The sequence below is a fragment of the Camelina sativa genome, chromosome 4 (assembly GCF_030686135.1).
Source record: "Camelina sativa cultivar CO46 ecotype springtype chromosome 4, ASM3068613v1".
Classification (NCBI taxonomy): Eukaryota; Viridiplantae; Streptophyta; class Magnoliopsida; order Brassicales; family Brassicaceae; genus Camelina; species Camelina sativa.
In genome coordinates, this window is record NC_141883.1 from 24273694 (window position 1) to 24299803 (window position 26110).

Sequence of the window (26110 nt, forward strand, 5' to 3'; positions counted from 1 at the left end):
TATTTTCTATTCTGAAGTGACTGGTTATAGAATCCTTTTATATAATAGAAAGAAAGAAAAAAAAACTTACAATATTCATGTTTTTGAACTAAATTTCCAACCATATGGCGCCACGTGATTAGGGATCCTGATTGATGACGTGGTGGTGCAGGCTAAAAGAGATAGGGTGAACAGCAGAGGATAAAGCTCTCGAGTGGTGTGGGGTATTTCGGGAAATTCAAAAATTGGCGGCTGAGAGAGCTTCATGAACGTGAACAACACAAAGGGGGTAGAGACAACAAAGCAAGTTTACTTGGCAATATCTCATGAAACTATGAAACTAACAGTTTTTTAATTATTCATACGCGGCGCCACAACATTTCTTTATCATCATTATTATCTTTTTAAAAAAATATTTTGTTATCGTTGAGTCCAAAATTCAAATGATTTTGACACAAATCAATATGTGACACTAGATTAAGGTCGTGCTCTAGCACACGTTAAAATTCATTTTATTTATATTATATTTTTTTCTTTTATTTAAAATATAACTTATATGATTATTTTTAAAAGTTTTTTAAATAAAATATTATGTAATAAAATCATATGCTAAATATAATAATTTGAAAAAGACACTTATTTTGTAAGTTTTATATTGTTAATGATTTTAGATAAGTACACGTGCTATAACACTGGTTAAATTTATTTTATACAAAATTTTGTATATTTTCTATTTTAAAATAAAATTTTAATATGTTGTATTAGTTTATGTATGTGAAGTTATTTCAACAATGTATATTCTACCTCATGACTTGAATGTCATTATAAGACATAATTTTGTGAATTTGGTTTTTAAAAAGCGAGTTATTATATTATGAGTAATTTAATATATTGTTATACTTTTTGTTTTAATATACTTGGTTTTTTAAAATTCTTTTATATTATTATTATTGACATTGCTATAACAAACCAATTTAGAGTGTTTATAGTTTCTAACTTTAATATCAAGTTTCAATATTTTTAAAAAATTTCAAAATAAATTATTTAAAGTTTATTATATTATATAAAACTATAAAATTCAACAAAAAAGTATGAAATTGAATTTTAAATATTCAAATTTTGACCCGTTACTCAGTAAATTTTTTTTTTTTGTCAACCATTGGGCCACAACTGGCCGGCCTATTAGCCAAATGACTCAATCCCGGGTGTGATGGTGCCTTGTGCAATAAGGACTTACCATTGGCCATTGTACTAAGGTAAATTTTTTAATTCAATAGATATTATTTTTAAAGAATAATATTAATAAAAATTGAATATTTTATAGATTGAATCATTTGTATTTGTTTTTAAAAATTCAACTTATGGTATATCCGGAAATAAAACTATTTTTTAATTATAATAAATAATATAAGAATTTATTTGTTTCACAAAATATACTCATATATAAAAATAATAACTGAAGTATAATAATAATTAACAAATTAATATGTTAAGTTAGATATCAAAGATTTTATTGGATGAAAAAGAGTAATAATAACCACTGTATTTATAACAATCACTCGTTTGATTAAAAAAGAGTAATAATAATACCAATCACGAATGTAAAAAACTCTTCCCTTTTTTTAGAAAATTGAATTCACTTTCTATCTTTTCAGATAAAGTTTTATTTAATATCATGATTCATGGTGAGATTTTAATTAGTTGTATATGTATATATGTGTTTCTTTGAAAATAATTCGTTACTTGCATCTGTTTCTTTGAACGTAATTGCCATTGGTATATCAAATATTTTTTTTGATATGTCTTTTTATTTAATTGATCAAATTATTTATATATTTTCTTTGTCTATTGTCGTCTGTATATATCCCACGGTAATGACTAAAGGTCAGTTGCCTCCCAAACCTATAATTTATATAAATCTTTGATAGTTTGTATTTTGTAAAGGTCCACCTATATAAATTAAAAGCTTCGAGTGTCGAGTCTAATTCTAATTATTAGCCTTCCACGCAAGTTTGTGAATGGAGGTTAATTGTCCCACATAAAAACACCTAAATTAGAATTGAAAGAAATTAATGATTCACACCAATATACAATGTAATGATCAGAATCCGACGCAAACACTATATAGCGACTTTACGCCAATTAGTCTTAACTCCAATTGTATTGTATCCCGTATTTATTTATACTTAGTAGTGAATCTTGTATCCCATATTTATACTTAACTTTTGATTATCAAAAGCACTTGTTACTTTTGCTATTAGTATTGAGTTTTTTTAGTAGCTAGTGCAAATTTTCTTCAATAACATCCTTTATCTCATTAATTAAAACAAGATCCGGTTGATCAAATAGGAATGTGAGTGATGATTCTTACAGTAGATTTGCATGTACTGAAAATGGATGTACTGATAATGGATGTTATCGAAGAAGATTTGCAAAAGATGTGGGTTGGAAGTTTTTTTATTTCTGCAGAGAATGATGATCAGAGCTGGCAATATGCATGAGCTATATTGGAAGAATGATGATATTCTTATTTTGAGGAGGAACATCTTGGAGGCATGTTATAAAACATGTTTGGAGCTTAGTGAGTCTGTCTATAGGCTAGAAAATGAGAAGAATGTTGATAACTCATTAATGCTTCTATCTTCTCTTTTTGAACTTGAGTGATGACTGAATCAAAATCTGCAAAAATAAATGTTAGACAATGGATGTAAGTAGACATAAATCAAAATCACATACAATCTACATGGGAATGATTGTAACTTACCATCTATGTTGTCTCCCCTCTTGTTTTATGCTCAAGATGAATTTTCGATAGAACATACACACGAGTTTTTCTACGAATATTCTTGGAGAGATGACAAGGTAGTTCACAAGCGACACACTCAACAAGCTTTTCTGCAAGCAAGTTTTTAAGAGAGGATACGATGGTTGCTGATAACGCAAAACAGATTAGGTACTAATGTGATAAAAACGAGAGACCCAATACATAAGGTATGAGAGTTTTTAGTAGCTACTAATTAAATATACATATATTTTTTTGAAAATCAAGCTCATATATTAAATTATCGGAGATGACTCTTTTTGAGAGAGAACCAGTTATGTAACAAAGAGTTTACATGAGAAAAACATAAATCTCGTGCTCTTGCACATTTTGCAAGTTTATCGGCACGAATATCTCTCGAGAAATCTATATATTACTAAAATTAGCAAATTTATCTCTGAAATAAGTAAAATCTTTCATTTCTGATGAAAATGTTGGTCAATCCACTATATTAGACGTCATTTTTAGGAGGTATGAATAATCCGTAGCTAGTTAAGTATATATATATATATATATGCATATATTCTTCTATCATAATGATACAATATCTCTAAAAAATTGTTTTTTTAATATAATTTTTAATCGAAAAAGAAATATCCTAAACAAATGAAAAAGTTATACGACACGCGTCCTCCTCTATAATTCTAGCACAAATCTATTTTCGCCTATGAAGCTAAGATCCAAACAATATAAGTTTATATCAATATATACGTATGTCTTTCAAGCTCCAACGTCTGTCCAATCTCTATCAAAATTTTAACATCCGTTTAGACTACGTACGCTTCTAATAAACAATTTCACACGGCAGTAAAATGATTATAATCGGTAATCCTTTTGCTAGTCTGCTTGCTACAAGCCTACAATGCAATTGTTTCCACCAACCAAAATGATGACAAGGAATAATATGCGACTATATATCTTGGTTTGGGATGTAGGATGAAAACGTAAGTGCTAAACGGTTTGGATCTTTAACACTAAATATCGAACAGAAATTCAAATAACTCTCTTTTATTAGAAAATAAGTTCTTACAAGGTTTCTCCTTAACTCTATTTTGTAATCCTATTAAGCTCTTAGCCTTCTTTGAATCTTTAAGCTATTCTTTCTCTAAGCTTAAGATTCAATGCTAGGATCTCTCAATCTATGAAGTGCTGATCTTTTACAATAGGCTAATTCCCAATTCTAATCAGAATTCTTAAATTTCTTTTTCTTTATAGTTTAGGAAATTAACAATCTTTCTTTGTAAAACTTCCTTTTATCCTTATAACAAGAAAGTCTTTACTCTTCCAGAAACTTCTTCTTGCTTCATGTGATTTCTCTTAACCGCTTTAATAGATTTCCTCTTTGGTTTAATCCCGCTGATCCACATCTTGTACTACTTTTGTTTTAGTACAACACTTATGTCAATAGATGCATCTTCAATCTCCCCCTTTTTAACCTTATGCTTCTTCAAGCAACCAAGTTCAATAATTCTAGCAATTTAAACTTATCACATAATATTTTTCAAGAGTCTGAAAACTTAACAGACGCAAGAACATCCGAAAAGACAATCAAACCAAACTGCAAAATGTTTTAGAATTGAAACATCCAAAAAGAACTAAAACCAGAGAACATTCTGACTTGATGCTAAAACCGGAAAACATTCTAACTTGATGCTCCCCCGCAAACGTGACACTCCCCCATAAACTGATCCTTCTCCCCCTGCTTGAAGAGTATACATGTTAAAAACCAATCAAATCATCTTTGACATGGGATGATTCTGAGTCAAACGATACACAACTCCAAAAAGATTTTGTAGCACTCGAGCTGTATCAATCAGTGCTCCATAGACCAACTCCGGATCATTCCGTCCTACTACTGACATATGAATGCTCCCAAGCTCAACATCAATATAATTCTGACCAGGAGCCGCAACAGGAGGTGATTCAGATGACACCGGTGGAACATAATAATTAGGACACTCAGGAAACTTAGCAGCATATGCCCTTCCAGTGCGAGCATCTTTCCGATATGCTATAGGTTTGTCAAAAACTTCTGAATCGGTTATGTCAAGCTTCTTCTGATGCATAAGAACCTTAAAAATGGTCCTAGGAAACATCAACCAACGAGAATCCTGTTTCTTAATTTTAGCCAACTCAACCACCTGATCATATACCATTTTCCCAAAATCAAAACGAATTCCTTTGAAGATTTTGTAAACAAGCCTAGCCCGCTGCTCAGACACATGATTCCTATGAGACGATGGTATCCAATTATAACCTGAAATGCTGAACAAAGCCCCAAATGCAGCTGGTAGATCCCTTGGATTCATCTCATCCCACTCAAATTTTCAGCAATCTTTTCAAGACTAAGTAATTCAACAGCTGCAACAGCATGTGTCTCTGCTTCAGACAAAGGTGGCTGATCAAAAACCCGGTTAATGACAGCTAGAGAAAAATCATAAGTGTGACCACGAACCAATACTTCTATACCATCAACTGAAGCTTTTTCAGGTAAATTAGCATAAAACTCAGCAATAACCTCCTTCACATAAGAAGCCAAACCTTCAACACTAGCAGGAATTCCCATTTTCTTAATCAAATCAAGACATCCCCATTCATATTTTGCATCAAGATCTACAAGACGTTCCTTGGTAAACTTCCTAGAACTAAAAGATTTATACCTTGTTTGAGCCGAACCCGAAGTGAAAATCTTTGGATCAAACTTTGATGTCGACTTCATGCGAGTTGAACTCGATTCCCCTGTTTTCCTTGTTTTCTTCGGTGGCGTAAGACCAAGCTTTTTGTGCACTCGCTTCTTCCTAGCCATTCGCTCCACCTGTTCTTGAACCGATACTTCAATAGGATCAATTTCATCACCCGAAAATTCTGGTTCTTTCCCCTTTTTAGATTTGTGAACTTGATCAATCAAACCCTCAACCGCCGGTTCATCTGACTCCGTTTCTTCGGATTCACCCAGATCGACATCACATGCAGTTCCAAACGATTCGTCATTCTGACCTTGGGTCTTCTCCGCCGAAGATGAGTCTTCCGAATACGGAACCAGAACCGGTGCATGCTCAAATTCCTCGATTTCTTCATCAATCAAATGTGGTCTATTTTTGTCACCATCCGTTCGCTTTTCAGATCCACCTCTCCTGTTAATCTTCCCTCTGCAAGTTGCGGTCACTATTGTTGTGATTTGAAGCTTCAAAATCTTCGTTGTTCTCCCTTTGCTCCTTAGGTTTTTTTTTTTTTTTCGAGACTCTTCTTCTTCTAACCGCGAATCCTTCTTCTCCTTTTTTATAAAAACAAAAACCCTTCTTTTATTCAGCCCAAGCCCATAACCTTTTAAACCATAAACACACAACTGATCCATTTTCTCAAATAACTTTCAACAACTCTTGAACCAGTTCTTGTACCACGAGTATACACTCATATTGTACAAACACCAATTAGATTCCTCAACATCACAAATCTCTGAAAATTTAAAGCTTTAGTGAACAGATCAGCCAACTGCATCTCAGTGGATAAATGATCAATATGGACTTGCTTGTTTTCCACAAGCTCTCTAATAAAATGATGCATTACATCAATATGCTTTGTTCTTGAATGCTGCACAAGATTTTTTGAGAGATCAATTGCACTTTTATTGTCACACAAAACTTGAAGAATTCCTGAGTCCATACCATAATCTGCAGACATTTGCTTCATCCAAAGCAGTTGAGTACAGCAACTTCCCATATCAATATATTCTGAATCAGCTGTTGATAATGATGCAGAATTCTGTTTCTTACTTAACCAAGAGATTAAGTTATTCCCCAAAAAGAAACAACCTCCACTTGTACTCTTTCGATCATCCAGACTTCCAGCATAGTCTGCATCACAATATCCCACTAAACTTGAATTTGACCCTTTTGACATCCAAAGACCGAGATCAAGTGTTCCCTTGACATACTTAATAATCCTTTTCACAGCTTCTAAATGAGATTGCTTAGGTTTTGCTTGATATCTAGCACAAACTCCTAAACTGTAGCATAAATCAGGTCTGCTAGCTGTCAAGTCTAACAAACTTCCGATCATTCCTCTATACAAAGTCACATCAACATTTTGCCCTTTCTCATCCCTTGTTAACTTCTTTGACGTACTCATTGGAATGACTGCTTCTTTGCACTTTTCCAGCTTAAACTTTGTCAGTAACTTCCTTGCATAGGTACTTTGTGACACAAATATCCCTTCATCTGTTTGAGTGATCTGCAATCCCAGAAAATACTTCAATTCTCCAACAAGACCCATTTCAAACTCTTGAGACATATTCTCCACAAACTTATTCACCAAATCTTGTGATGTGCTTCCAAAAATGATATCATCCACATAGATTTGTACCACCATGATGTTTTGGTCTATGGTTAATATAAACAAGGTCTTGTCTACATTCCCTCGTTCATAACCTTGCTGCAACAGAAAGTTTGTCATCCTTTCATACCATGCCCTTGGAGCTTGTTTCAAACCATACAAAGCTTTCTTCAGACTATAAACATAATCTGGATTTCTTGAATCTTCAAAACCTTTAGGTTGTTCCACATATACTTCCTCTTGTAAAATCCCATTTAAGAAGGCACTCTTTACATCCATTTGAAACACTTTGAAGTTCATGATACATGCCATTCCTAAGAAGAACCTTATTGATTCAAGTCTTGCTATTGGAGCAAATGTTTCCTCAAAATCAATTTCTTCAATCTGTGTATATCCTTGAGCCACCAATCTAGCCTTGTTTCGAACCACTGTCCCATTCTCATCAGTTTTATTCTTGAAAATCCATTTTGTTCCTATCACATTTACATTGTTATGTCTAGGAACTAACTCCCATACCTCATTTCGCTCAAACTGCTCTAACTCCTCTTCCATTGCTAAAATCCATGAGTTATCATCTAGAGCCTCATTATGATTCTTAGGTTCAAAGAATGAGACGAAACACTCAAAATGGACTTTTTCCTAGCTAGCAAAATTGCTCTCCATTTTCTTGAAATCAATCTTAATTCCTCTGGTTTTCATACCTTCTTTGAGATCTCCTATAACATCTGATGCTGAGTGATTTTTATGAATTTGCAACAATGGTTCTTGACTGTTTCTCACCTTTTCTTCAGTTTTGATAGCTTCCACTTCTTCTGGTTCATTTATAGTCAGCTCCTCTGATTCACTGTCAGACTCACATCCTGTCCATTGGTTAAATGAATAATCATCAAAGACCACATTGACTGATTCGAATATGGTCCCCAACCTCTTGTTGTAGATTCTAAAAGCTGTACTACTCTCTGAGTAACCCAGAAAAATTCTTTCATCACATTTGGAATCAAATTTTCCAAGATAATCTTTATCATTCAAGATGTAACATTTGCACCCAAACACATGGAAATAACTCAGATTCGGAATTTTTCCTTTCCAAAGCTCATAAGGTGTCTTGGTCGAGTTCTTCCTCACATATACTCGATTTATGATGTAACAAGCTGTGTTTAATGTTTTTGCCAGAATCTTTGTGACACATGATTTCCATGGATCATTGCTCGAGCCATTTCTTGCAATGTTCTATTCTTTCTCTCAACTACTCCATTTTGTTGAGGTGTCCTGGGAGCAGAAAACTGATGTGAGATACCATGATTCTCGCAAAACACCTTCATTACTTCATTTTGGAACTCCCCACCATGATACTTCGTATCCTTTTGATACCTCCCTTTTCGTTTATGAGTTGCAAAGCCCAAATCCTGAAGCTCTCCATGGTATCTGACTTCTCACGAATAAACCGAACCCATGTGTATCTTGAATAATCATCTACTAATACAAAAGCATATTTCTTTCCTGCCAAACTCTCTGTTTGCATAGGCCCCATTAAATCCATGTGAACTAAATCCAGAACATCCTTGGATTGTATATCAGGAACTTTCTTGTGCTGAATCTTTAGTTGCTTTCCTTGATTACACGGTCCACATACCATTCGATCAACTCCTTTGATACGAAGAACTCCTCGTACTATCTCATTATTGACCAGCGTAGATAAGTTTCTGACATTCATATGCCCAAGCCTTTGATACCACAAATTAAGATCATCTTTTGCTGAATAACAAACATTTGAGTTGCCATTCCACATATAACAATTGTTTCCAGATCGAGTCCCTCTTAGAACTACCTCCTTCTCCTCATCAGTAGCTTTGCAGTCAACTTTGGTGAATGATACTGTTAACCCCTCGTCACATAGTTGGCTCACACTTATTAAATTTGCTTTTAATCCTTGAACTAAGTATACATTCATTAGCTTAGGTAGAGTGGTGTCATCCATTCTCCCTTTTCCTTGAATATCTCCATGTCCTCCATCTCCAAAAGTAACTTTACCACCTCTGATTCTTCGAAAATCTTGTAAGTAATTTTGTGTGCCTGTCATATGACGAGAACACCCACTATCAAAGTATCAAGGACTATCGTTATCTAGTTCTTCTGTAATCAATGCCATATTGCATCTAAAATTTACACCTGAGGTGAACTTCGTAACTTCCTTTGATACAGTTTGATATAGGTCAGACTTCTTTATCCAAATCTGTTTACGAAATCCATTCCAGAAAAATCTGCCTTGATGCTTGAGTCTCTGAACCTTTTCCCAATACTTATAGCAGAAAATTTTTATGTGCCAATACTTCCCACAGTAATAACATCCACTAGTCCTAACTTGTTGACCTTTTCCTGCATCTGCTGGTGGAGTACTCAGTCCTCCTGACACAAATTTGGTTTCACTTGTATTACCAGATGTTTGACCATCAAATCCTAAGCCTCTATGAGTCTTCTCTGTCCTTCCATAGCTTAGAATTTCATCCAATTGCTTCGTCCCAGCAAACATGTGAATCTTCTTATGTTGAATCTCAAGCTCAGTTTGCAATTTTGCAGATTTTTCTTTTTATGTATCTAAGTTGCTCTTTAGTTCTTCACATTTGTTAGCAAGATTAAGTTTTTCTTTGATCAATAACACACTTTCTTGACTAAGATTCTTCTCTGACTCTAACTCATCTTGGAGTGTTTTAACTAGATTAGTAAGATGTTCCTTCTCTTTTACTAATTCTTGATTCTCCTTTCCAAGGTTAATGAGAGTACTTCGAACCTCATTGTAACTTTCTATCAATTATTCTTCGTTTTCTCCTTCAGAGTCTGAAATTTCTTCCCCATCTACAAACTCTGTAATGCCTAGATAAGCCACAAAATTCAGAATTTCTTCTTCATTGTCTTCCTCAGTGTCTTCATCCATGCTTATCAAAGACTTCTCCTTACGACTTACACATTCTTCCTGAGTGTGTCCTAAACCTTTGCATACAAAACATTTGTTTTCTCTTCTTTTGACTGTAGGACATTCCCGAATAAAGTGTCCATAACCCTTGCATTCATGACACTGCATCTCTGCTTTTCTTGTGAATTTGCTCTCTTCCCCAGTCTTTTTATATGGTGTGAGCTTTTTCTGTCCTTGACCTTGTTCTACTCTCTTGAGTACACGATCAAATCTGCGAACCAACAAGCTAAATGGGTCATCATCTTCTATCTTGTCTTTGATCTCACAGACTGCTAAAGCAACACCTTTAGTACTTTTGACTCCTCCTAACTCCATCTCATGAGCTTGTAGCATTCCTACTAATTCTGCAAAACTTAAATCTTCAACGTTGTTTGACACACATAAAGCAGTCTTGTAGGCCATGAACTTTGTAGGTAGGCATCGAAGAAACTTTTTAACCAATTTATGATCTTTATATTTTTTTCCCAAGGTTACCGCTTCCTGAGCCAAAGTGCTGATTTTAGAACTAAAGTCAGAAATTGATTCATGCTCTTCCATTCTTAAGTTCTCAAATCGAGATGCCAACATGTCTTTTCTGGAACTCTGAACCTTTGTCGTGCCCTCATATTGAACTTGAAGAATGTCTCATGCTTCTTTCGCTGTCTCACATCCTTGAATCAATTCAAATTGCTTTCTTCCTACACTGCAGTGAATAGCTGTGAGAGCCCGAGAGTTGTATTTCGACTTTTTCATCTCATCTTCAGTCCAATCCTCCTCCGGCTTAGCTATCCCTGCACCCTTTTCATCCTTGATAGTTGGTTCTTCCCACTTCTCAAGAACAGCCTTCCAGACAAGTCGATTTATCCCACCAATTATGGACTTCATCCTTGATTTCCAAAAACCATAGTTTCCATCGTCCAGAATGACCTTGTTGGTGTTGAGAAGATCACCGTAGCTCTCCATCCTTTCCACAGGATCTCACCCGTACTAAATCCTTACAAGTGTAAGCTCTGATACCAATTGAAAACGTAAGACCTAAACAGTTTGGATCTTTAACACTGAATATCGAACAGAAATTCAAATAACTCTCTTTTATTAGAAAAGAAGTTCTGACAAGGTTTCTCTTTAACTCTATTTTCTAATCCTATTAAGCTCTTAGCCTTTTTTGAATCTTCAAGCTATTCTTTCTCTAAGCTTAAGATTCAATGCTAGGATCTCTCAATCTATGAAGTGCTGATCTTTCTCAAGACCCAGCCTCCCCTATTTATACTAATTGGACTTAGCCACACAATAGGCTAATTCCCAATTCTAATCAGAATTGTTAATTTCCTTTTTCTTTATAGTTTAGGAAATTAACAATCTTTCTTTGTAAAACTTCTTTTTATCCTTATAACAAGAAAGTCTTTACTCTTCCAGAAACTTCTTCTTGCTTCATGTGATTTCTCTTAACCGCTTTAATAGATTTCTTCTTTGGTTTAATCCTGCTGATCCACATCTTGTACTACTTTTGTTTTAGTACAACACTTATGTCAATAGATGCATCTTCATATGGGACGTCTCCGCATCCAAACGCAGGCCAAAGAGACCAGACAACGAGACCATATACTACTCTGCAAGCATCGGGTGATGGGTTCAAGGTACGTATATCAATAAATAGTAATTTATTTAACCCCAACTTAAACACGTTTTAATGGTTTTAAGTTTTTAACACTATTATTAAAATTACGCTTACCTGCTACACGAATTAACAATTTGGTGATTAGTTACGTCGGTATGTGCGGTTGATACCACATACTATTCAACAAAACAAAACAACAATATAAAGAAGGAAAAACCAATAGGACGAAAGACTCGTCACTCACATGCTTTCTTTCCTGTTATACATGCTTGGTATTGGATCACATTCGTTAACCACAAATAGATTTCGAAGAACGAAGTGTCGTAATCTAGCCCATAGTTTTATAATCTTTGGATCGTGCAAAACAATCCGGCCGACGCGCAAACCAAAACTATAAAGCAAACGAATATTTATGTGTACAATTATCTATTTGGCGTATTTAATCTATTATCGTAGAGATATTCATTCGTGGGGTCAATAGACTCAATACTCACTTAAATCCAAGAATTTATATATGAGTATATATATGCTACAGTTCAATTTAAGCGATATATATGTTGTGCCGAATGACCGACATCATCGTATTGTATTGTGTTGTTCGACATCTTCCAAGGGTTTTTTTACGTATTCAAAAATTTGATACACGACAAATTATTTCATTGTGTTTCGATCGTAAGCTAGACATTGTGAACACTTAACATAAACAATCACGGGAAACCAAGTTGCAGCAATTGAATAAATCATTTGTTACTACTGGACCTAACAAAAATAAATATTTTCGTCATGAAAATGGTTTCTTTCATTAGTGCAGAATCTAAATTCTTACAGTTGGACAAGGTTTTGTTTGTCAAGCAGGTAGAAACCAACTCACCTGACGCATTTCAAATGCAAGTCATGTGGGTGATAACTGATATGGTAACCTGAATCTTGCAATACCGGGATGTAGATCTAAATCTAATATATGTAATATTTGATATAATATATCATGATAATTAAATTACTTATAAAATACAATTTTAGACACTAAAATATTGTAGAGTTCAATGGATCGTCAATAATTTAATCTACTTTATCATGGTTTTTATATATTTCACGAATCTATCAGAAACATATTAGAATACTTAAATGAATTATCAAGGCCGGATCTAAATTACTTTTGGATCTATGACCAATATATACTATATGCTACCGCGCACACTATCTATAACATTTAAGGAAACGTTAATTTTTATTTCAAAGCAACGATTAGATATTTTGAGAATCGTGCACACAAAATAATGAAATATCTTATTTTTCTAAGAAGAAGATATTTTGTGTGGCTTGACACTTGACAGAGCCTGTGTAGTAAGAATGTGCACAACTTAAAAGTTTCATCAGACCAGTGCAACACGCACCGCACGAGTCATTTGGTAAGATAGTTGTTCATTTGATTTTATTTTCCTCTGACAAACTAAAGGCAAAATTTTTGATTGGTGCGGTTTAACTAAAATTGTTCTAAATCGTATTATTAAAATGAAAAAAGGAGGTCACCACGTACGGTTCACGACGAGCGTCCAAAAATGGAAAAGTCGAGTGCCGTCACGTTCAGAGACTGTGTAATACAGTACAAGCAAACAAGAAGATAAACTCAATTCTTTTCTTTTCGTTTTTGGTTTTCTTCACAAACCGGAAACCTCGTAGCCGTTTAGATATTTTGCTCTCTTTTTTTTTTGTTCTCCACGAAAACTTGACAACAACGTAAACAAAATTTAAATTAATAAAAACGATTGGCTGAAACAATTCTATATGCATGAAACAAGTTCGGTTGTTTTTTCTTCTATTAGACGTGGCGAGAAGACGCATATAGAAGAAGAAAATCCAAAGAATCATTATCACTGTATTACTAAAAATTATTCCACTCAATTAAAAAGTTAATAGAGACATATCGACGAGACTAAGAGAAAACAAGTTAACAGAGACATTATTGAGCTATTGACCGACAATTTTTTTTTTTTTTAAAGTTAATTTAGTAGTATTTTGGGAAAAGATGTTATAATCGGCAATCAAAACGAGATCTAGCTTAAGACAAATAAACTACTTGAGACAGAAACCAAAGTTGACTTACCCACTTATGCTCTGTGAGTAAAAAAGCAAGCACTCGACACTTGAGCTCAAAAGAAAAAGAAAAAAAGAAAAGAAAAAAAAAAACGTTGATGGTTTATTTCGGATAATGGGCTTCACTTTCATATTTCATCTGCAATAATGGGCTTAGAATTGATAAAAAATAATGGGCTTAGACTACATGTAGAGTTTTTTTTTCTTTCATTCAAATAGAGAGATCAGTTAGGCAAAACAAATGACCTAATAACCACAAATATATCAGTTACTTGCAACATTTTTTCGATTAAATCCACAATATATCAGTACCATAGTTCACAAACTTTAACTTTGATTGCCACCTAAAAATATAGTACAAGGAGTAAAACAAATTCAATAAATCCTACTCCCATCTTTTTTATTCACTACTTCTTCCATTTTCACCCCCCCAAGAAAAAGAAAAAAAAAATCTCAAATATTGAATCAAAAATAATATGTTCGAAAGTGGTCTGACTTTTCAACTTTACTTTGCCTCCAAGGCTCAAAATAAAAATATCTAATTTTATTAATAATTGTCGTGTATTATTGGAGCCTCCTTTAAATTAGGGCCCAAACGGTGGCTTAATTCGGAGGATCATCCAGGGCCGGCGCAACCCTTATTCTCATTAAAAAAACCTTCGTTCGACTCCCATTTATTCCTCCTCCTCCTCCTTCTTCTTCTTCGTTATTCGCCGCTTCTTCTCCTCGAATTCATCCCTCTCAAGTAAGCTTCTTTGATTTTTCCTTCTTAGACCTAACCAAACATCAATAATTTGTAAACCTAATTTGTTCTTGTAACATAATCGATTGCAAAATCGAATCTTTTTATATGTTTTTAAGTTTTTTTTTTTTTGTAAAAACCTAGTTACGGAATCGTTTGTATTTTTGGAGTTGAATCTTTGTGAAGTATATTATATATAAACCCTAATTTCGTTTTCATGTTTCTTTATTTACGCAGGTGTACTCGTTTAGCCTCCTCCTCCCTGTAATGGCGACTCGTAAGCTTTCTGCAAATACTTTAGTGTTTTTACTTCTCTTTTTGATTAGCTTTAATTGGATTTGTGGGTAATTTGATATGCAGGTCTTCAGTTTGAGAACAACTGTGAAGTTGGTGTCTTTTCCAAACTTACTAATGCCTATTGCTTAGTCGCTATAGGAGGCTCTGAGAACTTTTACAGGTTTGCTTTTGCTTTTGTTGGGTTGGATACTTTATAAAAGTTTCAGTTTTTTGTTTTTGCTTCTTTTATATCAGTTGTTGATGTTTTCTTTTTGTTTGATGCTTTTGTGTAGTGCTTTTGAGTCTGAGTTAGCAGATGTTATCCCTATCGTTAAGACCTCTATTGGAGGAACACGAATTATTGGTCGTCTTTGTGCTGGTTCGCTTTCTCTTCATCTCTTATAAGTTCTTGCTTCAAAACCTTCTTCTCTTTAGCGTAATGAATGTGTGTGTGTTTTTTTTTTTTTTTTTTTTTTTGTGTTTCTCGATATAGGAAACAAGAATGGGCTTCTTGTCCCCCATACAACTACTGACCAAGGTAATTTTACAGTTCTTTCTCCAAATCATTTCTCACTGCAATTACTAATGTCTCCCATGATACAGTTGACTTTGATAGTTGAGTTTTTGCTGAATACCTTTTATTCAACTTGTCTGAAGTATCTGCAAAGCCAATCCCTTTTTCATTTCAGTTTATGAATGGACTTTTTATAACTGAATATGGTTTTGGTGTAGATGTTTTTTCTCCTCCGTTGTTGAAGAATCTGTTACGTGTGTACTATATAGGAGTCTTTTGCTCTTTTTGATATCTTGAGTTTATATTTCGAGTTTTGTGGTCTGTAGTTGGGTTGCATCTCCTGATTTATGCTGATGATTTTTTTATCCCGCCAGAGCTTCAACACTTGAGGAACAGTCTACCTGATCGAGTTGTGGTCCAGCGAATTGATGAACGTCTGTCTGCTCTTGGAAACTGCATTGCCTGCAATGATCATGTCGCTCTTGCTCACACTGATCTTGATAAGGTAAAGATTAATGACCTTCAGTGTTTCTCTAATGAATGCTTTTCAAAAGCAGACATTTTCATGACTGGCAAGAAATGTTGAAAGAATAAGTGTGCATTTATACAAAACTTTGCAAGGATAATGTAATTTAGTCCTTTGTAATCTATTGCTTAAGCTCCCTTGTACTGTATGCGTCATGTTAGATTTTATTTTGATTTTATATCTTAGCATGTTAACAGAGCTGTACGTATACCCTATGGTTTTGATGTCTGGTTCTTATGTTATTTTTTTGCATTGACAGGAAACAGAGGAAATAATTGCAGATGTTCTTGGCGTTGAAGTTTTCCGTCAGACAATTGCAGGCAACATTCTTGTGGGCAGCTACTGCGCCCTATCCAACAGAGGTGGAATGGTAAGAGGATAAAGAACATAACACCCCTTGGAAAACTGATGAAATTTGACATTGGTCTCATTATAATTTGAATGTTTTGCCTCAAACAGGTTCATCCTCACACCTCAGTAGAAGACTTGGATGAACTCTCAACTCTTCTTCAAGTCCCTCTCGTTGCTGGAACCGTAAACCGTGGTAGTGAAGTTATAGCTGCGGGTATGACCGTGAATGACTGGACTTCCTTCTGTGGTTCAGACACAACCGCAACAGAGCTCTCTGTTATAGACAGCATCTTCAAGCTAAGGGAAGCCCAACCCAGCTCTATCGTCGATGAGATGAGGAAGTCTTTGATCGATACCTATGTTTAAATTTTGTTTTTGTTTGGATGAGACACACACACAACAACATCCCCAAGTGTCAATGAGATTTTCATACTCTACTGTTGCAAGAATTAGCTGTTTTTCTTATATTTTTGTGTGGTTTTAACAGTTTAGAAGTAATCTGTTGATGTCCCTTTGAATCCTTTTTAAGTAATTGATAAGAAAATTCTCGTTGAAATTGCACATATCATCTAATTGTGGTCCACATTTTGGTTCATATTTTAAGTGGAGAAGAAACCATTTGGTGAAATAGATAACGGTTTTGTTCGGTACATATCCGAATTCTGCATTTCTATGTTACTCCTATAGATAAAGTTAACACCTTTTTCGCTCAACTAGTTTGAAGATTAAACTGAAAGTTAGGACCTTTCATTTCCAATCCTTACACCCATATACGACTAGAGAAACAGATCCCTAAATCGAAACTTGGGATTTTAACTTTTTTGTTTTTTGTTTGTGTTCTATGGCAACTGGTAAATGTTCTGTTTCTCTATAATCCGAATTTGTCTTCTCATTAAGTTTATATGAATGTTTTCAACACTCTGTGTGTTCATTCTTTTACGTTTTCTGTTTTATTTGCCGGATGGGGCTAAAACAATGAAGAAGACGAAGGTGAATTGTCAGCTCGTTACCAGAACACTTTGGATGCATTGTCGTCTTTGATCACAAAACGCAGCAGTTTTGTTAACAACAACCAATCTCAGAGATTCCGTTTGCTCCTCCACTATCTCAAGGTTCCAAATCATTTTTAACTTTTTTTGTGTGTTCATTACCAAAAGTTATGAGCTTTTCTTATAGATTATTGAATCTTTTAAAGGTTCTTGAGCTCGAAGACGCAGTCTCACATCTGAAAATCATTCATGTCGCCGGCACTAAAGGAAAGGTTCACATACGAATGATTTTTCTCTCTAAAGGAAAGGTTCACATCACATAGACAAAATCATTCATGTGGCCGGCACTAAAGCAAATTATGTTTTTGAATATTTTTGAAGGGATCAACATGCGTATTTGCGGAATCTATTCTACGTTGTTACGGTCTTCGAACTGGTCTCTTCACGTCTCCTCACTTAATCGATGTCAGAGAGAGATTTCGTCTCAACGGGTGAGCTTCTGAAAACATACACATCACAACGATTTTTATCGAAGAAAATGTTCAAAAACATAATTTGCTTTCTTCAGCCTTGAGATAAGCCAGGAGAAATTTGTTGACTACTTTTGGTGTTGCTTCCATAAACTAAAGGTGGGGATTATATAGAACAGAACATTCATTAGATTTTTTGTTTTTATTTCTCTCATTTTAGTTACATCCTTTCAAATTAAAGTGCAGGAGAAAACTAGCAATGAGATTCCAATGCCTACTTACTTCTGCTTCCTTGCATTATTAGCTTTCAAGATTTTCGTAACAGAACAGGTTTTGAAATCTGTTTTCCTCTCAGTAAACTAAACTCGTATGCATGCCTTAGGCATAATATTATGTTATTGATGCTACCTACGCGCAGGTAGATGTTGTTATACTAGAAGTTGGCTTAGGTGGGAGGTTTGATGCAACTAATGTGGTAGGAATTATTCGACTATCTTCTATGTGAGATTAATATTTAGTTAATCAGGTTTTGTCACTAACAAAGCATATGTTAGTATATATAGATTCAGAAACCTGTCGTCTGTGGTATTTCTTCACTTGGTTATGATCATATGGAGATACTTGGTTAGTCTCTTCTGCTTCATTTCTCCGAAATAAATGGATCCAATACGTTTTTAATCACTCAGTTTGTATATATTCAGGATACACTCTTGCTGAAATTGCTGCAGAGAAAGCTGGTATCTTCAAGGTGCTAACAAAAAGCTTCTACGTTATTCGAGTTTCAGTTTCCTTCCTTCTTAACTGTTCTCTCTTTTGCAGAGTGGAGTTCCGGCTTTTACAGTGCCTCAACCTGATGAAGCGATGCATGTACTCAATGAGAAAGCTTCAAAATTGGAGGTAAGGTTCCACAAAACAAACCAAATCATTATATATTTGGTTGAGATGACGTAAGGGTTATCAATTAATAAGTACTTGTTGTGAAGGTAAATCTTCAGGTAGTGGAACCGTTGGATTCGAGCCAGAGACTCGGGCTTCAAGGCGAACATCAATATTTAAACGCTGGTCTTGCGGTTGCGTTGTGTTCTACATTTCTTAAAGAGATTGGTATTGAGGAAAAAAATGGTTTGAATCAGACAGTGAGTTGAAACAATGAAAAAAGATTATTGATTTTGTGAATTTCTATTAAGAAACAGTAACGGTTTTCTTACTTCAAAAACAGACCGGTTTACCCGAAAAATTCGTCTCTGGATTGTCGAATGCTTATTTGATTGGACGGGCTATGGTCGTGCCTGATTCAGAACTCCCTGAGGAGATTGTGTATTACCTTGATGGAGCTCACAGTCCTGAAAGCATGGACGCTTGCGCTATATGGTTTTCAAAACAGATCAAACAAAACCAAGAAAGAAACCAAAAAAGATCAGAGCAGGTAAAGCAATTGTGTCTTAGAGACCTCAATAAGTTTATATCTAACGTTGGTGGTTATGTACATAATGCAGATACTCTTGTTCAATTGTATGTCTGTTCGTGACCCGAGTTTGCTTATTCCGCGATTAAGGAGTAAATGCATTGATCACGGTGTGTTTAAACTGTTTATGTTATGGATTTCTTTATTAGGATTTTACAAAAATTCTCATTTAAGTTTTTTTTTTTCAAATGTGGTAGGAGTTGATTTCAAGAAAGCCGTATTTGTGCCAAACGTATCAGTGTACAACAAAGTTGGATATTCGTCGAACGATGACAGACGTGTGGATTCAATGACGTGGCAGTTCGGTCTTCAGAGGCTTTGGGACAGTTTGGCTCAAGGTAAAGCAAAATCTAATTTAGAAAGTGATACTAAAGGCAAAGAAGATGAGGTGAAAAGTTTCGTTTTCTCGTCACTTCCTTTGGCCGTTGACTGGCTCCGGGACAATGCTCGCCAAAGTAAACAAGTTCGTTTTCAGGTAAATAACGAATTAGTTTGGTTACATAGTATAACTTATTAACTTTACTTGTAAAGTTAGTTTCAGATTTTTCTTTTTCAGGTGACAAAAGTGGTCTATCTAATTGTGATTTTGTTATTTGTTGTTTTAGGTGTTGGTAACTGGCTCATTACACTTGGTGGGTGATCTCTTGAGATTAATCAGGAAATGAATACACTATATGTCTCTGCCTGTAATAGTTATAAGAAAAGATACATTTGGACATGATTTTAACAAAGAAGACAAAACACGTGCTGAATAAAAACACTAGTAAAGGTCCAACAAAATCTTTACAAGTTACATAACGTTTTCAAATGTGTACCACACCGACGACACCAATGTTTAAATGATTGCTGGCCAAAGCTTTTTAAAGTGTGGATGTAACAATGGAAAAGGAATCTGACCATACAATAGGAAAAAAAATACAAGAGGTGAATCACGTGGCGGTGTAACGTTCGTTGTATCTAAAACGCTGTCGTTTCACTGTTTGCCGTGTAGGTGTGGTTTGCCGTGTAGGTGTGGCGTTGGAACCAAGCGCACACAAAGTGAAAGTTGGAAAAAAAAAAAGACGAGAGGCACACAAAAAGAGAGACCCAAAACCAAAACTTTCAAGCAAAGCAAAAGCAAATTCAATCGAAAGCAAAACCCAAAACGAAGATCTTTGAAAGTTTCGTTTTTTATTTTCTCCTCCTCGAAAAATTCGAGCTTGGTGGTAGTATTGTTCGGATAAGCTTCTCGGAGGTGTGTGAGATTGAGAATTTTTGATAGGTTGAGGATTTGTGATTTTGGGCGGGCTAAATGGTGATGCAGACAGACGCTAGGGTTGGTGTGAGCTCAGGGCATGGCGTAGCGTCTTCCTCTCATCGTTTAACGCAGGACCAGAGATCACATATCGAATCGGCGTCACAGCTCTTAGCCGGAGGACTCGCCGGTGCTTTTAGCAAGACTTGTACTGCCCCTCTCTCTCGCCTCACCATTCTCTTCCAGGTTTGTTTTTTTTTTTCATCGAGTGAGAATAAGAAAAATTCAATCTTTTGGACAAATTGAAGTAAGACCAATTCAGTATTTTCAATTGCACTGTGTAATTGGGATTATCAAAAAAATTAGGGATCTGTAGATATGAAAAAGCTGAATTTGAGGTCTGTGTATAGAGAAAGAATCTAGTATATTGGTTGATTAGCCCAAACCTTCTTAGCTACACTTTTGAATGCTTAAAAAGGGAAATTTTTGTGTTAAAGCTAAGTTTTTTTTTTGGGGACAAATTTGTGATTATATACTTATGATGTGTCTAGGTGCAAGGTATGCACTCAGAGGCTGGAGCTCTAAGAAAGGCAAGCATATTGCACGAGGCATCACGGATATTGAATGAAGAAGGAGTCAAGGCTTTTTGGAAAGGGAATCTGGTTACAATTGCTCACCGTCTTCCATATTCTTCTGTCAATTTCTACGCATATGAACACTACAAGAAGGTCTGAGGATCTTAAACTTGCAGTTTTTTTTTTGTTTTGTTTGTCATTCGTAGTGTGGCATTACTCTCCACTGAGCCTAATTCTGATTTTGAACTTTCTTTTTACTCGATTATTTACAGTTCATGTATATGGTTACTGGGATGGAAAATCACAAGGCGAGTATAAGTTCAAACCTTTTTGTACATTTTGTAGCCGGTGGTTTGGCTGGAATCACAGCTGCTTCTGCCACTTATCCGCTTGATCTTGTTAGGACTCGTCTTGCTGCTCAGGTAAGTATTTGATATGATCGTTGTGTTCTAAGTTCACATGCTGATTTTCTGAAGCATTATTGCATTATTGGCTGGTTGTTGACATTTTATCTTTGCATCAATGGCAGACAAAAGTAATTTACTACACGGGTATCTGGCATACTCTGCGCACTATCAGCACTGATGAAGGTATCTTGGGCCTCTACAAGGGACTCGGAACAACGCTTGTGGTATTTTCCACAGAAAGATACACATACATCATGAGTGTTGTATCGTTCCTCTTTCAGTTTTTCCTGACTAAGGTCTTATTTATTTGATACAGGGTGTTGGGCCTAGTATTGCCATTAGCTTTTCTGTGTATGAATCACTGAGATCTTATTGGAGGTCAACTAGGTAATAAGTCGATCTCGAAATTACAGCTTTGCTGTTAAACTATGTCACATATTAGTTGTAACTATTTCCTAAACTTGTTTGTTTGTTTTCATTTTCTCAAGGCCCCATGATTCACCTATCATGGTCAGTCTGGCTTGTGGAAGTCTTTCAGGAATAGCATCTTCAACAGGTAAGTTATCTTAGCTATTCTTTGACCTTTTCCTTTCTTGTTTGCCATGAGACTCGCTGTTTGATTGTAATGTGTCATTCTATGCCTTGCTCATAAACACTGATTAACTTAGCATGAGCATCAATCAGTTTCGTATTGTTGACAAGCATCACATCAGTAGTCTCAAACTCAAAATTCTCTGTACTTTGCTTTCAATTCAGAATAGCTGAACATGTTGCATCTTAAGTTCCACTATTGCCACAGAATGAAAAATATGTTGCTCCTTCTCATATGCATGCTTCTGTGTCTAGCAAATTGATATGATTACCATGATCTTCTCTAGTTGATTTTTCTCTTCAAATATATAGCATAGTTTAATGTGAGGAACTTACGTCTAAGGGTGGTTACTCATATGATGCCTCATTTTCTCAATCAAACAAAAACTATGGTTACCTATATCATTCCATTTGTTTCTATTATCTCTTTTTGCCTTATATGAGTTTCACGTCGATTCTTATTGTTCACGGCTCTTCTCATGCTGCATTCATAGGGAGTAGAATCACTTCATAGAAATGATGCGTTGGTCAAATGTCATCTAACTTCATATCTAATGTAACAAAAACAAACATTGCAGCTACGTTTCCACTGGATCTGGTGAGAAGAAGGAAGCAGCTAGAAGGAATAGGGGGGCGAGAGGTAGTGTACAAGACAGGTTTGTTAGGGACATTAAAGCGTATTGTTCAGACGGAAGGAGCGAGAGGCTTGTACAGAGGAATTCTTCCAGAGTACTACAAAGTGGTACCTGGTGTTGGGATTTGCTTCATGACCTACGAGACACTAAAGCTTTACTTCAAGGATGTTTCCTCAAGGCTATAACGGTTTGAAATGTTGGTAGGTTTTTAGGTCTATTTTTGGTGAGGAAAAAAAACTGTAAACCATAAAGCGGAAATTGATATGTATACGAAGTGTAGAATAATTATATGTATTGTTGGTTTACAGTTTATACGAAGTTAACATACATATAAAGATTAGCTTATACGAAGTAAACATACTGTACTTCTAAACTGATACGAAGTTAACACACTCCTAGACTTCTATTTAAGTGGAAGTATAATGATATAAAAGAGAATGGTAATGGGCTTTGAGTATGTTTCGGTTTCCCCACTAAGCTTTACGCATATCCCACATCGGAAGTTTAAGAGAGATTGGTAGTGAGAGTTTTCTTATAAATAGACTTCACTCTCTTAAGATTAAAATCACGCAGCCATGTGGTGAGCACAAAGCGAACTATTCTTTCGCCTTTTACTAAAGAATACCGTGTGCTCTCCACGCTTAAGTGGCATACGCCTATTTATGGAGGGCTCTCACTTCAGCGTGAGTCCCAACAATCTCCTCTAGTCTGAATGTTTTAATTTGCCTTAAATTTTGTGTGCAAGCCTGGTTGGATTTGTATAAATTAATACATACTAGTGTTTTTTGTTCTAAAAAAAAGGGTATAAAATTAGCAGAACACGCCACGTGTCACATAATCCGTTATCTTCTTCTTTAAATTTGGTAGTTATGTGTCTCTTTGGTGCACTTTATTTTGTCTTAAATCATTTAATGGAAACATTAATCTAATTTATCTCTTTTTCCATATGTATACAGACATATATCCGTTTGTGGGGGTTGAATAAGCTAATGGAACGTCAATATCAAGTCTTTTTTTAAAGTTTTTATTTCACATTTGATCGTCAACGGTTTATCTTTACATTAATCACCGCTGATTATTTTGTTTTTGTTTTTCTCAATCTTTTATGTTTATGGATTCCTCAAAATTTTCCAATTATTCTTCTGATCTATTTCTTTATTTTGTATGTGAATAGTGTTGTATCATTATAACAAATAAAATCAATATGATGATTTTGATTCACTCATCATCAAGTTCAAAAGGAGAAGATATAAGCATTAATGAGTTATCAACATTCTTCTCAAGTCTAGAGACAGATTCACTAAGCTCCTACAGCTACTCTCTCAAATTAAGAGATCAATTGTAGTATTTAGGGATCGTATCCACAAGGACTCTAGATCACACAATAAATTTAATAATCTTTTAATTATGCTAAACCAAATTGTAATTTAAATAGCAATACAAAAACAGAAAATAAAAGAGTTGTAAATTCAGAAGGATTAAACGTTAGGCTTAGGGAAATTCTCAGGAAATCATGGAAAATCATATCAATTAATTAAGCAAGCAGGATTCAATAATTAAGCACCATTTTTGAACTCTAAACACAATTGTAAAATAAATCAGTTCTCACTGCAAATATTATCTAAGTTTTAAAACTCGAAAATCCAAATCTCTTTGCAAAATTCAAGTTAAAAACCAGCAATAAAATCAAGTTTAGATAAGTTCACAAAATTACTAAATCAAATCTCTTTGCAAGAAGTAATTTTGCTCACCAAAGGTTTATGTCAGGAAAATCAATTATATTATCATATCAATTAATAATCCTAAGATCTAAATCCAGATGACTAATCAAAGATCTAGCATTAAGAACAACCTATGGTGAAGAACAAGAAAGATAATGAATCCAAACAATCAATTAATATAACAATCCATGAAATTCCTAATGAGAAACACTAAACCTAACAAGCAGATCTACTCAGACATAATCAATGAAACACAAATCATATTCTGAATAAATTGCATTAAAAGATTAAAAGAGGTAGAAAAGGAGTTATGAATCTTCTCTCGAAGGAGTCTTGATTCTTCTCTCCAAAAACTCTCTAAATCTCTCCGGGATTTTTCTCTCAAAAGTTGCAGGGAAAATAAAGCTTAGGTCTAAACAATGACCCAAAAATCCTATTTATATTCCTAAAAACGTCCAGGGACTAATGATGTAAATATGGAAACTTTGGGGCAGCTTTGTAAATCTTCAAAACTTGTGGGAAAACTTCCAATTCTTCTGCTGGATGATGCATCGATCGACACCATCACTTGCATCGACCGATGCAGGTCTCTGAACTTGTCTCCCAACTTCGTAGCTCAGCCTCAATGCTTGATTAAGCTCCAAATCTTCCTATTTAGCTCCATTATGCTCTCATTCATGCTAAATCCTATAAAAACTCAAAAGACTCTAAAAATACCAAAAAGACTCTATAAATAAAACTTATATCATGGCTAAAAACACCTAAAAACCATGATATATCATCAGCATTCTTCCAATATAGCTCATGCATATTGCCAGCTCGTGCATATAATTTTTATTATTATTTATATTTTATATTGTATTTGTTTGTATAAATAATGGATGTTTTCCAAATAGAAGAATAACTAAATTTTTTGACCGCTTGTGCGGCTAAATGTTTATATTATTTTTTTAACCCGCAATATATTTCATTACCATTTGTTTGTTATATTTAGTTTATTTTGTCTAGTGTTTGAGATTCTATTTTGATTTTTAATTATTATAACAAAATAAGGGATCTAAATACATAGTAAGTTATTTATACGCTATGATTACGCCACATTTTCCCTAATGATTTAATTATTATATACAATATTAGTTAAATAAACTTAATTTTATAATATTAATAGTGTTTACTAATAATAAAATGAGGATTTAACCCGTGTTAGCACAAATTTAATGATATTTTATTAATTTCAACATGTCTTCTTTATAACCCATCTACTATATAACCATATTAGATAGTATTTAAAAAAATTTAATTTTACATATTCCTAATATTTTAAAATTTTATTAAGTTTATATATATTAATTATAAAATTTAAATAAATGTGAATGGAAGTTCTTTTTACGTTAAGAATCAAAACTCACAGGTTTTGGAAAACAAAATAGGAATCAAATTGTTGTTTTCTTTGTTTGCATTGAATTCAGATATATAATATCTTCAATACTCAATAAAATGTGTGGTTAAATATATCATAGTTTTTGTTTCTATATTGATTCTACTGTTTTTTTTTTTGTGGAATAGTATGTAAAATATTTAGGAAACAAAATATAAAGTAATACTATTTTTAGAAATTTTTAGAGATTAACTTTGTAATTAAGTACAAATAAAAGAGTAGAACCCAAAATGTACTTAAAAAAATATATGTATATATAGATTTTTATATGTATTGTTGGTTAATATATCAATCAATTGATTTAGCTTATACGAGGTTAACAATTAACATACTCCTAGACTCCTAGTTAAGTGGAAGTATAATGATATACAAGAGAATGGTA

General features: G+C 34.4%; 3 protein-coding genes, 1 long non-coding RNA gene, 1 other non-coding gene and 1 pseudogene across 15 annotated transcripts; 5 read left to right on the forward strand and 1 right to left on the reverse strand.

Moving 5' to 3' along the window:
- Window positions 1-9941: 9941 nt before the first annotated feature.
- Window positions 9942-11045, reverse strand: LOC147946143 (uncharacterized; annotated as a pseudogene).
- A 3261-nt stretch (window positions 11046-14306) lies between these two features.
- On the forward strand, window positions 14307-16759 carry LOC104781449 (eukaryotic translation initiation factor 6-2). The gene is made up of 8 exons (XM_010506122.3): window positions 14307-14539; window positions 14774-14813; window positions 14897-14993; window positions 15106-15191; window positions 15306-15350; window positions 15701-15831; window positions 16112-16222; window positions 16312-16759. The coding sequence occupies exons 2-8, from the start codon at window positions 14804-14806 to the stop codon at window positions 16567-16569; spliced, it is 738 nt and encodes a 245-aa protein (XP_010504424.1). The 5' UTR covers window positions 14307-14539; window positions 14774-14803; the 3' UTR covers window positions 16570-16759.
- On the forward strand, window positions 16618-19907 carry LOC104781448 (folylpolyglutamate synthase). Of its 10 annotated transcripts, none has more exons than XM_087511487.1 (15): window positions 16618-17054; window positions 17185-17315; window positions 17399-17464; window positions 17574-17683; window positions 17761-17821; window positions 17909-17992; window positions 18081-18137; window positions 18226-18286; window positions 18364-18410; window positions 18482-18559; window positions 18646-18798; window positions 18882-19088; window positions 19159-19237; window positions 19325-19602; window positions 19733-19907. In XM_087511487.1, exons 1-15 carry the CDS (start codon window positions 17045-17047, stop codon window positions 19790-19792), a joined length of 1482 nt encoding a protein of 493 aa, XP_087367613.1. In that variant the 5' UTR covers window positions 16618-17044; the 3' UTR covers window positions 19793-19907. The 10 variants fall into 10 exon arrangements, 8 of the variants coding, with proteins under 8 accessions (XP_087367613.1, XP_087367615.1, XP_087367618.1 ...); XR_015597506.1 differs by having other exon boundaries at window positions 16833-17054; window positions 18646-18784; XR_015597507.1 differs by having other exon boundaries at window positions 16833-17054; window positions 18658-18784.
- An 89-nt stretch (window positions 19908-19996) lies between these two features.
- LOC104781447 (uncharacterized) lies at window positions 19997-22904 on the forward strand. 2 transcript variants are annotated; one of them, XR_015597508.1, is made up of 7 exons: window positions 19997-20607; window positions 20913-21089; window positions 21209-21358; window positions 21466-21526; window positions 21660-21730; window positions 21832-21899; window positions 22513-22904. XR_015597508.1 is itself a non-coding variant. In XM_019244805.2 (7 exons), exons 1-7 carry the CDS (start codon window positions 20419-20421, stop codon window positions 22752-22754), a joined length of 999 nt encoding a protein of 332 aa, XP_019100350.1. In that variant the 5' UTR covers window positions 19997-20418; the 3' UTR covers window positions 22755-22904. The 2 variants fall into 2 exon arrangements, 1 of the variants encoding a protein (XP_019100350.1); XM_019244805.2 differs by having other exon boundaries at window positions 21466-21567.
- Window positions 22905-23136: 232 nt separating this feature from the next.
- On the forward strand, window positions 23137-23809 carry LOC147946144 (uncharacterized). Its single transcript, XR_015597509.1, has 2 exons — window positions 23137-23252; window positions 23526-23809. It is a non-coding gene; the product is annotated as an uncharacterized LOC147946144 (long non-coding RNA).
- On the forward strand, window positions 23141-23258 carry LOC147946145 (U5 spliceosomal RNA). Its single transcript, XR_015597902.1, has one exon. It is a non-coding gene; the product is annotated as a U5 spliceosomal RNA (small nuclear RNA).
- Window positions 23810-26110: the final 2301 nt, after the last annotated feature.